This window comes from Antrostomus carolinensis, unplaced genomic scaffold (genome assembly GCF_000700745.2).
Source record: "Antrostomus carolinensis isolate BGI_N321 unplaced genomic scaffold, ASM70074v2 scaffold21712, whole genome shotgun sequence".
In the NCBI taxonomy this organism is placed as follows: Eukaryota; Metazoa; Chordata; class Aves; order Caprimulgiformes; family Caprimulgidae; genus Antrostomus; species Antrostomus carolinensis.
Genome location: NW_010299288.1, coordinates 1 through 13,670, shown reverse-complemented (window position 1 = coordinate 13,670; position 13,670 = coordinate 1). Strand labels below are relative to the sequence as shown.

The 13,670-nt window shown below is 49.6% G+C and overlaps 1 protein-coding gene across 1 annotated transcript; it reads right to left on the bottom strand.

Moving 5' to 3' along the window:
- Window positions 1–10,741: 10,741 nt before the first annotated feature.
- MRPS23 (mitochondrial ribosomal protein S23) lies at window positions 10,742–13,652 on the bottom strand (the record flags this gene model as incomplete). Its single annotated transcript, XM_010162753.1, has 4 exons — window positions 10,742–10,894; window positions 12,187–12,310; window positions 12,426–12,503; window positions 13,483–13,652. Coding segments are annotated over 4 exons (525 nt in total), but the record flags the coding sequence as incomplete, so codon positions are not given.
- Between the last annotated feature and the right edge of the window lie 18 nt (window positions 13,653–13,670).

Genomic DNA, 13,670 nt, shown 5'->3' with positions numbered 1-13,670 from the left:
AAAGAGTGAAATGGGAAAAGACCACCTGGACGATGAGAAAGTGCTTCTGATTGCTCGGGGAAAAACGGAGTTAAAGATCATTGGAACGGACAAGGCAATCTGGCGGCAGCGCGGCGCTCTGATTGCTTCCAGCGCGGGCGGTGGGCTGCATCCCTCTGGGGATGTCAGCTGTGGGCAGGATGGAGCCCGGCATCGGCACTGGGCATCATCAACCAGAGCAGGCCATGTGCAGAGCAAGGCTCCTGCTGCACCGAGGTGTCGGCAGCTCTGGTTTTGCCCCAGTCTCCCCCAGTCCAAGGACCTTAATCCCAAGTGATGCGGCTGCAAATCCCAGGAGTGCATGTCCTCTGGGCCTTGGATTCACACATACAAAGATTTTCTACAGGTTATGCAAAGGTTATCACACAATTAACGTGTTGGATCAGTGTTTTAGCTCCCCCTCCCTTTTAATGGAGCTGGGGAAGGGGCTGGAGCACAAGTGTGATGAGTTCCCGGCTGAGGGAACTGGGGTTGTTGAGCCTGGAGAAGAGGAGGCTGAGGGGAGACCTTCTGGCTCTGTCCAAGTCCCTTGGAGGAGGGGGGAGAGAGGGGGGGGTGGGTCTGTTCAACCAGGGACCAAGGGACAGGACAAGAGGAAATGGGCTCCAGTTGTGCCCAGGGCAGTTGAGATGGGATGTGAGGAAGAATTTCTTTGCTGCAAGGGTTCTGAGGCATTGGAAGGGGTTGCCCAGGGCAGTGGTGGAGGCCCCATCCCTGGAGGGATTGAAGAGTAGTGTAGACATAGTGCTGAGGGACATGGGTTAGTCATAGGGGACTTGTCAGTGTTGGGTTCATGATTGGACTCAATGATCTTAAAGGCCTTTTCCAATCCAGGCTGTTCTGGGATTCACAAGGATTTCATCATTGATTTGAACAAGGAATAACAAGTGGGTGTTAGGGTGGACAAGGAAAGGAATTGAAGTTTGATAGGACATTAAGGAGATGGAACTTACTTTTCCAATCACGCCAGACATCCCATGGAGCAGGGTGAGTTGGTGGACTTGGCTGTAATTCTGGGGTTCTGTGTTGAGAAAATACAGAGCTGTTAGCAGCAGCAGATGGAAACCAAGAAACCTTGCTGTCACCAAGAAATCACAAAAGCACATAAAAAGAAAAGGAGATATTGAATAAGAGTTTGCAAGCACTTGATGGCCAGGCCAGTATGAAATCCAGACTGTGACACACAGCGGCAGGAGAACCTCTGTCTTCTCCAGCTCATCCCAGGGAATCCACACCCATGTGAAGGCACCTCACTCTTGGGTATTTCTTCGATATTACAGCTGGTTGATGATGGTTGGGTGGGTTTGGCTTCCTCCCAACATCTCTTGCTAATACCTGATAACTGGTGGGTGCTGGTGGATGCTGGGGGTCCCTGCACCCCAAGCCCCCTGGGACCTCCTTGCCCACCCACCCTGCCTCACAGAAGCAGAAAGGAGAACAAACAGCTGGAGAAAGCTGAAAACTTTCTGTCTCTCTCCTGTTAATTATGATCTTATTTTGCAGAGAGAACCTGTCATTCAGCCTCCTGTAATGGATAGTTTCTATTTCAATTCTCCCTCCACCCTATTATCTTTTAGAAAATTCAGGCAGGCCGGGTGATGGATTGATAAGGGACGGTCCCGGCGGGAGCCAGCTCGCTCAGAATGGCTCTCACGCGCGCCCAACTTCTGTATCTTTTTAAATATTTCAGTTGTTTGAGATCTTTATTTCACATTTCGATTTCCTGCTGTACAGTAAATTTATCTTAGTCACCCAGTCAAGTTCTCTCCAAGCCCCTTATCTTCTCCTCCTCTGTACCACTGAAAGCACCTACATTATCTGCGCTGCCGATAAAGCCGGCCGCGGCAATCTGCAGATCGCGCCGATGGGGCAGCGCCCCAGCTGAAAGCAGACCCTGGGAGCCCTGTGCTCGTCACCGGCTGGAAGTTCATCGCTCAAATGTGGCACCGTCTCCTGACAAGGTGAAGGACATCTCCTGCTTGGCTGGAGAAGCGCCTGGGGTTGCCTGTGGTCCCGAGGGATGGAGGGGACAAGGGCAGCTGCTCCTTGGGGCTGCAGTCTAAGGGATGCTGGTCCCTGTCCCAGGCATGAACAAAGAGATTGAGCTACATCCTCATCCTCCTGCTGCTCCCCAGCACCTCCTGCCTCCCCGACCTGTGCTCAGGAACGGCTGCCATGCCTCCTTCCTCAGCCCCACTATTCTGCAAGCAAGCCCTGGCCTCGGTTTTTAACCATATCATAAACCTGCACAACCACCTCCTGATTTTATTGTCTATCTGCATGACCACAAACACCACCAGACCTTCCCCTGGGCTTGGGGGAATCAGACCAGGCTCTGGGAGCAGCTCCTGGGAGCCCCCAACCAGCCACCAGCTACAGAAAGCGGGGCTGGGGCTGACAGGAGCAGTGGCATGGCTGTGCATACCCAGGGGTTTGGTTTTGGGGTGCTCAGGGGAGCCCAAGCACAGGGCTCTGAAGAGGGGGAAGAGCAGCACCCAGCAGTGGGGAAAGGGCCAAGGCAGCTTCTCCCGGGCGCAGGCTGGCAGCTCCAGGGCTGTGCTGGGTGACAGCAGGGCGAGCACGGAGCACCACGGGGCACCAACAGCTGCACAGGAACCTCCACGTCACAAACAGCATTTGAGAGTATAGAAAAATTACAAAAATTATTAAAATCCCGAGACACGTGGCTCCTTCATACACCCCCTGCCCTGCCCTCACCTCCCTCCCATGCCCCAGACTATCCCATGGGCAGCTCCAGGCAAAGGGACCAAACAAGGAGGACACAACACTGGGGACTCTGGTCTGAGCCTTCCCCTCCCTGCTGATGCCCGGAGGGTTTGGGGTCACCCCCATCCCTGCCACCCAAGGAAAATCCCAGCTGGGCTATTTGGGATGCCCTCACGGAGCAGCTCGACTGGGCTGGTCCCAGCTCAGGGGTCTGCACCAGCCAGATGTCACCAACACAACCATGTATTTTCCCCCACTAGACCACAGAAGCTTAAATATCTCAACAGCAAAGAGAATCCTGCATGGTCACGAGCAACCCCCTCCTAACAGCATCTTCATCATCCCCGGGACACGAGTTGGGAGCAATCAAATGAAAATAACGATTAAAAAACCACAACAAACAGGTAAAATAAAGTCACCTTCTTGCTATTTGCACTCCAGCAGCGCCGAGCTGCGATCAGGCAGCACCCCCTGGTGCCATCACCGCTGCCCAGGGCTGGCCACGCTCGGGTGCTGCCGTGGGGCATCCCACACCGAGGGGACAGGAGTGGGACCAGGCTGGGTGGGGGTGACAAACTGCCCAGTAAAACCCCAGCAAGCCATGAGAGGGATGAAACCTTCTGTTTTCTCACACACAAACTCACAGGCAGATGAACGTTCCGGAGAGGTGCCAACTGCTGGATGGGGTGGGGTGGGCAGGAAAGCCTTGTCTGCCCAGCTCTGAGCACAACACACGCTGGTTTGGGACCATCACCATCCCAACTGCCAGGATCCAGGAGATCCAGGGGGTTCCCTTCCTGGGGAAGAAGTGGGTTACAGCTCCGTCTTGCTGGTTACAGCTGGGGTCCTGTCCTCACTGTGGTCATCAGTGACCCCTGCAATAGCACCGGGTCCTTTATCCAGATTTAAAAAAAACCCCAAACCAACAAACAAACAAAAACCCAAGGATGCTCACACTTCAACGGACGGTGCTCGGCTTCCATCCCAACTGCATAGCAGGAGGGAAAAGTTACAGCTCCTCAGGTTGAACCCTCCTTTTCCAGCCGCTGCACCCCACCTTTGAAGCAAATCGCTTTGCAAATACTGATTAACTGAACTTTACAACATCCAGCTGCAATAAACAGTATCTTGGCTTACAGATGGGGAAATCAAGGCATGGAAAGGAAAAAAGCAACACCAGGAACAAAACCCTCTCTCTGTGCTTTAACTACAAAATCATCTTTCCTCATTAGCGGCTAATCAGAACTACCAGAGGGGAAGAGATTACAGACAGGGCGGAGAGGAGAGAAACTGAAAGAAATACAGACATCAAAACAGATTTTCATTTATTTACTCATTTATCACAGCGAGTCACAGGCTGCGAGTTGACTCGAGTCTGCGTTAGCCCTCTAGGATTTTGGGATGCCATCTCCAAAATCTAAATATTAATAGGTCACAGCCACGCACCATCTCAGGAAGGAGAAAATCTGTAGGTTTGGGTCGGTCTCAGGAATTTGGATATTGCTTTTCCTGCTAGATTATAAGAAACCACTAATCTTCCCTCACCAGCCTCCTAATCTTCATGGGAACCCAGATACCTTATCTGAAACTCGCTGACTGAAAGCACCCGGCGGGACGCCCCGTGCCGTGCCAGCCAGCGGTGCTGCCGGCGGGAGCAAATCCACCAGCGTGGGAGCAGTTTGGTGACGGCCAACACAGATGTCAAACATCAGGTGTTGGTGCTTTATCTCGGCTGAGCAGCTCCAGAACAGGAGGGTCCAGCTCAGGGTCCCAGGGCAGAGCCTTCTGCTCCTCTGTGCATGCTCCTACCCACCTGGCGATACTTGGACACCAAAATAACCCATCAGCACTTTAGGGGCTTTTTTTTTTTTCCCTCTTTTTGCCCAAAAATTATTTACAAGAAGCTGAGTGTTTTCTTTACTGCAGGTAGAGAATGTCTCATCTTCCAACTTCCCTTTCTCTCCTGAATTCATGCTGACTTTCCAGAAGTGAGGAGACAGACAAGGTCCATGACTTACTCCTCTGCCCGCAGCTCGCAGCCACTGCACCGGGCTGGCTCCGAGGTCTCCGGAGGGAACGAGCCTCCGTAACTCACACCGGCCCCAGGATGCTCCAACAGGTCGCTGCCTGCACAGAGCATTTCCTCCGGCATTTCCAGCCTCACGCACGAGCCCACGCTGGGAAATGAGGAACATATTTTTAAATAAGAGGAGGAAATGGTGTCTTTGTGTCAGGCAAGTGGAAGAAATCCAGGACCAAGAGACTGCAGAGCCTTTCCACTTCAGACAGCAGGTGCTCTCCAAGATGTGGTTATGGCAACAAAATAAATGATGGATAATTGCTTTTGTGACAACTTGCCAATTAAATTAGACTCAGCAGAATAACATAATGACAATTTGTTATGCTCTGGTGGGCACTAACACACCAATCATAATTAAATGCTATGACTGAAATAGAATGCTGCTGTACACAGGAATATATAACCCCAATTCCCTCCCAGTGAAACATTATAGGTTCAGACTTGATTTCAATTTCTGGAGGATAATAGCATTAGCACACATCAGAATGAGCTGGCGATATGCGCGCGGGCAGCAGCGGGAGACAGACAGAGCCAAGGACAGCTGAGTGCTGGGGCTCCCGGGGGGACCCTCCCGAGCCCCTGGGATGCTCTGGGCTTCAAAGCAGCCGGGAACATCCCAAATCAGTGCTGTGTCCCAGGAAGATTTCAAATCCCCAGCCCAGGGGGAACAGGCAGGGGAGAGCCCACCGGGATGGGGCCCTGGGTTCATGATTGGACTCGATGATCTTAAAGGTCTTTTCCAACCTGGAATTCTGTTTGTTGCACCAACAAACCTGCATCATTTCTGCCTCTGCAGCGACTCGGCTGCAGATCCCCCACGCAGGACCTGCTCACAGTCCCCACCCCAGCAGACACCATGTCCCAGGAGCAGAAGCAGCCCCGAGTGACAGTCCCCAGGCATTTCCAAAGGGGCAGAGGACAGGGGTCCCCTCCCAGGCAAACGCTGTGGCTGCAGCTCAGCTGCTTCGTGTTTTATTGCTAATGCCACCGGGGCCAGCGTGTGCCAGGATGTGAGCGATGAGAAAAGCAGCACTTGGCAATCGAGACTTCTAGACTGTCTGATGGGACCTGTTAGAGAGCAGGCACCGTTCTTCATCCTAAAACGTTCAAGTGATGCCCACCCTTTTAGGAATTGACCTTGGGAAACCTTCAGGCTGGTTTTCGGAGCTGCAGAAGGGGTTACCTACTGCCTGCGATTGTCTTGGCTTTTTGATGCCTCAAGGAGTAAGGAAGCTTGTAACTGATACTTTGGTATTTATTGTCACTTAAAAATAGCTTGGCAATCAAGAGAGAGGAACTGCTCTGCTCAACGCTCATCTTGCAGGAGGAAGGAGGTCAGCAATTTAGCCCAGAAAAGGTCAGGCTGCTGCTCCGTAATGGGGTGTAGGATTGCGAGCCAGAGAAGCTTCGCTCCCGTCATTAACGAGCGTTACAGGAGCAGAGGACAGGTTTGCCCAGGCAGAAGGAAATTACCCGACTGCACGAGCTGCCCCATGAAGGCAAAAGGCAAATGACAAGGTCACGTCTGTGTCCTTCGCCTACAAACCCCAGGAGCAGCATTTGCCTTCCCCAGCACAGGCAGGGCCAAGGGTCAGTGCTGGGCTTCACCGTGCCCTGGGACCCTCCCCGCACCCCAATTTATAGAATCAGGGAATGGTTTGGGTTGGGAGGGACATTTAAAGGTCACGCTGCTGTGACAGGGACATCTTCAACCAGATCAGGTCGCTCAGAGCCTCGTCCAGCCTGACCTTGAATGTTTCCAGGGATGGGGCTTCTCCCACCTCTCTGGGCAACCTGGGCCAGGGTTTCACCACCTTCAGTGTAAAACATTTCTTCCTCACATCTGGTCTAAATCTCCCCTCTTTTAGTTTAAAACCATTTCCCTTATCCTATCCCTATCTGTCCATGTAAAAAGTATCTCCCCTCTTTTAGTTTAAAACCATTCCCCTTGTTCTATTGCTAAAAAGTCTGTCCCCATCTTTCTTATAGACCCACTTCAAGTACTGAAAGGTGCAATGAGGTCTCCCTGGAGCCTTCTCTTCTCCAGAACCCCAACTCTCTCAGCCTTTCCTCACAGCAGAGCTATTCCAGCCCTCTGAACATCTCTGGGGCTTCCTCTGGACCTGCTCCATCACCTTGGTGCATCCCACATCCCTCCAGCCGCAGCCGCCCATCCCACTTGCTCCCAGGGAACCTTCAATCCCTTTTCAAGTATTTTTGGTGGGAGCTCAGACCCTCCCAGCCCACAGCAGGAAGACTGGGGGACCCGTTAGTACCACACACAGGCTGGGGGGACCGGTCACCCCCGGCCACTGGAGCCTCCCACGGGCAGAGCACGGTCCCCATCTAGTGGGGAGCAGCAGGGGGAGCCGGGTGGTCCCGTCCAAGCCCCCCAGCAAACCCTCCAACCCTCCTCCCACCGACAAACCCCTGACCTTTTCCCAGCAGCAAGAGGGGAAGCGCATGATCCCTAATAAATTGCTCACCCCAGGCTCTTGCTCAAACCTTTAATTAAAAGTAGTTGAGTAACTCCAAGATCACAGTGATCGGCATTTCAATCCCAGCCCAGCAAATGCATCCATCAAACAAACACAGAACTCTGGTCTTAATTGTGTTTTCTCCTAATTGCACCAAATACTTAAGCTCGTATCCTTCACCCAAGAGGTTCCCTGTCACCCACTGGCCGTAACAAACTGGCAACGCAGAAATACATCTCTAAAGGCTTCTCCATCCAGAACCAGGGCAGAAGAACACCTCTAACAGCTTCTCCATCCTGAGCCAGCAGAGAAAAACACCTCTAACAGCTTCTGCATCCAGAACCAGCAGAGACAAACACCTCTAACAGCTTCTCCATCCAGAACCAGTGCAGAAGAACACCTCTAACAGCTTCTCCATCCCAAGCCAGCAGAGACCAACACTTCTAACAGCTCCTCCATCCAGAGCCCCACTCCTGGAAGTATTCCCACTGCTGTGAGGAGCCAACAACCTGCCCAAGCCCCACAGGCTGGCTCTGCCCTGCGACCTCCCACAAAATAACTCCCTGGTTTACACCACGCGATGGCTCCCAGCCTCTCCCACTGAAAGTGAACGCTCCCTCATTTATTCCCAGGTTTTCCCACTAATTTGGCCACGTACCTGCTTCAGAATAACAGCCACACACGTCAGTGAGGGGCACGGGGGGGATACAGGAGTTTGGCAAAGCGCAGAGCACAACTACACCCCCCACCGCGCCGCTGCACGACTCTGGGTTCCTCTACGCCTTCTAACTCGCCGTTGGGCTGACCAGCCGAGCCAGGTTTGGGCAACAGACACAGAGACAAGTTGGGAATGCTCTGCCCACAGAGCCACCCCTGGGGGCTTTTCCAACACAAAATAAAGGAGAAAATTAATTCCAACTTTCTCCTTGTCTGTTCTGCACAGGAGCTCACCCAGGACACACTGCAAAGCTGCTGCTCGGGTCTGTTCTAAATTTAATCTGTTATTATTGCTCAAGGTGCTTCAGGTGACTATGGGGAGAGCCAGGCAAGCTCAGTAAGGATGCAAGAGTGAAGCTGGTTAGAGCAGATGAAAGGAGAAGACTTTTTAAGTAATATTGGCAACGTTTTAGAGACATGACAACAAACAGAGACCACCCAGTGAGTGAGAAATCTCTCCTGTGTTACTGTGTTCAACTTCATAGCACTACTTCTCCTTTTAAAGCATGTCCATTTGCAATTTTTGGCAAGTGAAGAACATCACCAACAGTTAAAAATGTAAAACAGAATGCTCAAAATAATTGTTTTTACCTCTGTAACAATCCACAAAAGGCAAAGACACAAAGCTGCAGCGTAGGAGACACAGAGTGGTTGGTCTCCTCCCTCGGGATGGTGATAAATGTTTGGCCCAAGCAAGAAAATCAGGTGCAAGGAGGGAAATTCACATCCCAGCCGCCGGAGATTTCCTACCAAGGGCAGCTTGCCTTGGTCTGCAGCCAGACAGAGACAGCTGCGATGGAAGGAACCCTCCCAAAGGCTGACTGCAGGTGAGTGAAGGGCTCCCCACCAGTCACCCCCAGTACGTGTCTCCTCTCCAGTGCTCTCTGAGGCTGAACCCCATTTTAATACATTTTTATCATGTTTATGTGAACTCAGACACTTGACCCAGCACGGTGGTTCCAACACCTGGATACTGGAGGCGAGAGTGTCCCTTACACTCACCTCCACGAGGCTGCGACGTGTGGATTTAGTGAGGTGGGTGGTAATTCCTGCTCCACAGGGAAGAACCTTGCTCAGGCAGGAGACATGTCACCAAGGTCAGCTCTGGAAAGATCCCCCCGAGCTCACAGCTAAAGCAGCGCCAAGACAGAAGGATTTATGCTCTTTGTAACAGAATCTGGCTCCCCTCTAGAGTCACAGAGCAGAATTAGGAATAAAGTTTGACCTTCCTTGGATAACTAACTCTGCTGCAGTTCCACTGCCAGCAGGAAATGAATCAAGCCACACAAAACCAAACCTTGGCATTTTTAAATCCTCTTCTTTACTGCCACAAAACACAGATTCATGAGTTTTTTTGCACCACACACAGCAGCAGTGTCACTAAACCACACTGTGGAGAATGGTTCTGGGAGGTGGGTATGAAAGGGGAGGAAACTCTCCTTTTCTGTGTAGGGGAAGAGCCAGACAAGGAGGGAGAGATGAGATCTATTTGACATGAGTTACAACTGTTAGTTTCTGGTGGTAGTTTGGGTTTTTTTAAGAAGAAAACACAAACAAAAAAGGAAAAACCATAAAGAAAAAACACAAAGGGAAAAAATCCACAAACAAAAAGAAAACAATCCACAAACAAAAAGGAAACAAACAAAGAAGCATAAACAAACAGGAAAGAAGCATAAACAAACAGGAAAGAAGCATAAACAAACAGGAAAGAAGCATAAACAAACAGGAAAGAAGCATAAACAAACAGGAAAGAAGCATAAACAAACAGGAAAGAAGCATAAAAATAATATAAACAAAAAGGAAAAATAAAAACAAAAAGGAAAAGACACAAACAAAAAAGAAAAAAAGCCACATTAATTGTTTTTCATATAGCTCAAAGCCAAAATCTTTAATAAAAACTAAGCTAGGCCCTGGAGTTTGCAGTCAGGGGAAGAATGAAATCCTCATCAGCTCCAAATCCCAGTAAGACTGACAGTTATTGTCTTACATTGTTCTCTGCCAAAGTAGCAGTTCTCTGCAGCAGCACTCGACTTCCTCTTCAGCAAACACTGGGACCATCGTGTCTTCCACACTTTTGAGGTGACCAATTTCATTAAGAGTCACTAAAAAAAACAGTAAAGGTCCAAATTATCCGGTACAGTTACACTTTACCTTACTCTGAATTTGAGCAAATGATGGAATATGAGGAGTGTGTCATGAAGCTGATATAATTAGCAACTCTTCTCCATTAGCTATAAAAAGGTGACACTTCAGACGGCTGCTGGAACGCATCAGGCAAGCGGTAGCTGCCATGGCAAGAGCAGGACTGTCACAAGGCCTGCACCGTCAAGTGCAAGAAGTTAAGAAACATCTTTACTACCGCAAATGAGACACCTGAAGAGACAGAACTTCCAATTTTTGAAGAAAATGTTTAATTTTCCACTTTTATACTCGATATTTTCTAAACTCTCAATTTGAGATAACATTCCTGAACCTCAAAAAAAAAAAAACCTGTATTATCTCAAATTTTACGAGTGGGGAGATGGAAGAACAAGGATGTGCAGAGGCCCTAGAGCCGGAGAACAGAGGCACATTCCCCCAGAGAAAGTGCCTCATAACCACCCGGTGGTGGAGGCGGCAGCGCTGGCTCCTGAGCAGTGACTGCCACAGCCAGGGCACATCCTGCAGCAGAGTGTCCCAGGACAACACAAAAGCACGGCTGTTAGGAGGGATTTTCCTTCTGTGTTTCTGCCAACTCTGGTGTCTGCTCCTCCCGATCTTTCCTCTTTTCCTGTATCTCTTCCAACACAGTCTGAAGCTGCAGGTGTAATACAGAATCCCTGGTTTCAACGTCCTGATGATCCTGTTGTGCTCCCTACAGTTAAAGACAGACAATGGCCAAAAAAACAGGGTTGTAAAAAGCTTCTGTTGAAGCATAAACTGAAAAGAGCAACAGAAAGCAACAGCTCCAGTTTGTATGTCCCAAAAAAGGCTGATAGAAAAGTTCCAATTCATGCTTAGATTATTTTTGAGGTACAATACAGAGTTAAGGTATCACCAGGGCTAGAACCATGAGACAGCTGACCTCAACCTAAGGATGGAAGGGAGTGATTTCAGCTTTTCACAGGCTCACAGGGCAGGGCACTTTAAGCAGAACCAATTTCTGTTCCTTTTCAGCCTCTTTTTTTTGGGGGAAAGCACTACAGACACCCAGTCCAGAGGCAAGTGGACGATGAGGAGAATGGAGAGTGTATTACAAAGGAAACAATACATTAATTTTGCTAAGAGTTTAAAAATGCAGCTGTGACAAACAGCTCTTCTCACCTCTTTTTGAGGGTGTTCAACTAAAAGGATGGCATTCTCAGAAGACATGGTACTCAGGTTAAAAGATGCCCAACCATCACAGAGCAGCCATGGGCTACTCTACCCAACGTGCTGTTCTAGAAACATCTTCAGTTTGGTTTTTTACCCCATTTTCTGTTAAGAGGTACACTACAATTGCCAGAAGTAACGAGGAATTAGACTCCACATGCCCAGGAGCCTTTCCTCCTCTTGTACGTCAGGGGAAACAAAAAGCAGTGGCAGGACACTTTGGACAGTTATTTACTTGTCAAAAATACAACACCCCCCAGACTACAATCCTCTAGTTCAACACCTTTAAAAAACAAACAAACAACAAACCCAAACTGCAAGACTTATGCAAAAAATTCCAGTTCAGGATGAAGATTAAAGAACAAGAGCGAGTGCATTAGACTCCTTAACGATTAAAAAGGGGTGGAAAAGCGTGTTAATTATCTCTGAACCAGAAGAGGTTCCAATTTACCCCCTGCTACCTTCCAGAGATAACAAGTGTACAGTAACACAGATAAGTATTTCCAAATGGTTTCTACAGACAGGCAGATGGATGATTTGAAAGCACTGAAGACTTGAATCTTCCATCGCCAGAACAAGCACCTCTCTTCTCTGTCCCACAAGAAGAACCTGAACCTGGGCCACTCACAATCATGACTGAGAGGAAAGTTTACTCTGCACAGCAAAGACATTTGATTACAACCATCAGGCGTGTGACTGTGAGAATTTAATTCAGACTAATTCAGCATGAAGAGCCTGGAAGTGAAGTTTTCTGAATCCACTGGCCAAACAACACTGTGAATATTTAATACTTACTCTCTCTGTTCCTCTTCTCTGTAAAATGACCCCACTGGCTAAAAGGGCTTTTCCTGTTTCTTCAAACAATTTTTCTTCTTCAATTTTTCCTTCTTCTTTCAGTTCATAGAATTTTTCGACAAACCTAGAATTCAAGAGTGTATTTTTACTCTCACAAATGACATTTTGGTTCACTCACTCGAGAGGAGAAAAGGACAAGTTTCAGAAATATTTCTGGTTTAATTATAAATCAGTCTTACCTCTGGCAAGTAGATTTGTAGTTTGCTTGGGACAGGTCGAAAGCTCTTGGACCACTGCCATAAATTCTGTAAAATCTCCTGTTCAAAAAAGAGAGTTTCATTTTTCAAACCATCGAAAAGGGACGTGTCTTGGAGTAAATAAACAACATCAGTCACTTAATTTAGGCTGCAACAAAAAGTATTTACAGAACTATGTCTCCTTTCCCCATTAGCTAATATGTTACACAGAGATGTTTGTCCAAGCATTTTAAAAATCGTTTTAATAAATTCTAATTAATCTTCAAACATGGAGTAATGGCTTTAAACTAGCAGAGGGGAGATGGAGATGAGATGTGAGGAAGAAATTCTTTGCTGTGAGGGTGGTGAGACACTGGCCCAGGTTGCCCAGAGAAGCTGTGGCTGCTCCTCCCTGGAAGCGTTGAAGGCCAGGCTGGATGAGGCTTTGAGCAACCTGGTCTAGTGGAAGGTGTCCCTGCTGATGGCAGGAGGGTTGGAACTGGGTGAGCTTTAAGGTCCCTTCCCACTCAAACCAGTCTGTGATCCCTTTCCCACTGCAAACCAGCACCTGCCTGGAGCCAGCCCCCTCACACCTCTGCCAGCATTCACAAACACAGGAGATAACCCAGTACAAACAGGTGATGTGGTTTCTCTGCCACACACAACAAGGAGAGAAAACACTGAGGGCAGGAGTGGTGACACCCAGGGCGGCTGCTCCCCCCATGGGGCTGGGACCAAGGGGCAGAGGAACAAGGACAAGAGGAAATGGCCTCAGGTTGCACCAAGGGCAGTTGAGATGGGATGTGAGGAAGAATTTCTTTGCTGAAAGGGTTCTGAGGCATTGGAAGGGGTTGCCCAGGGCAGTGGTGGAGTCCCCATCCCTGGAGGGATTGAAGAGTCGTGTAGACACAGTGCTGAGGGACATGGGTTAGTCATAGGGGACTGGTCAGTGTTGGGTTAACGACTGAGCTTAAAGGGCTTTCCCAGTCCAGGCAATGCCGGGGCTCTGTGAAGGCCCCGGCGGATGGCGGAGCTCCGGCACCCCTCGGCGGCCACTCACGCTCTCACTTCGTCCTCCCGGTAGAAGATGGGAGCGATGACATCCTTCACCTTGCCGTAGCGCGGCCGCGGCACGCGGTAGACGGGCTCCCTCAGCGGGGGGAAGGCGGCGTAGACATCGAACCACAGCGGCTTCTCGATCACCCCGATGCGGAGCAGGTTGCGGGTCCTGTGAGGGGGGAGAGGAGC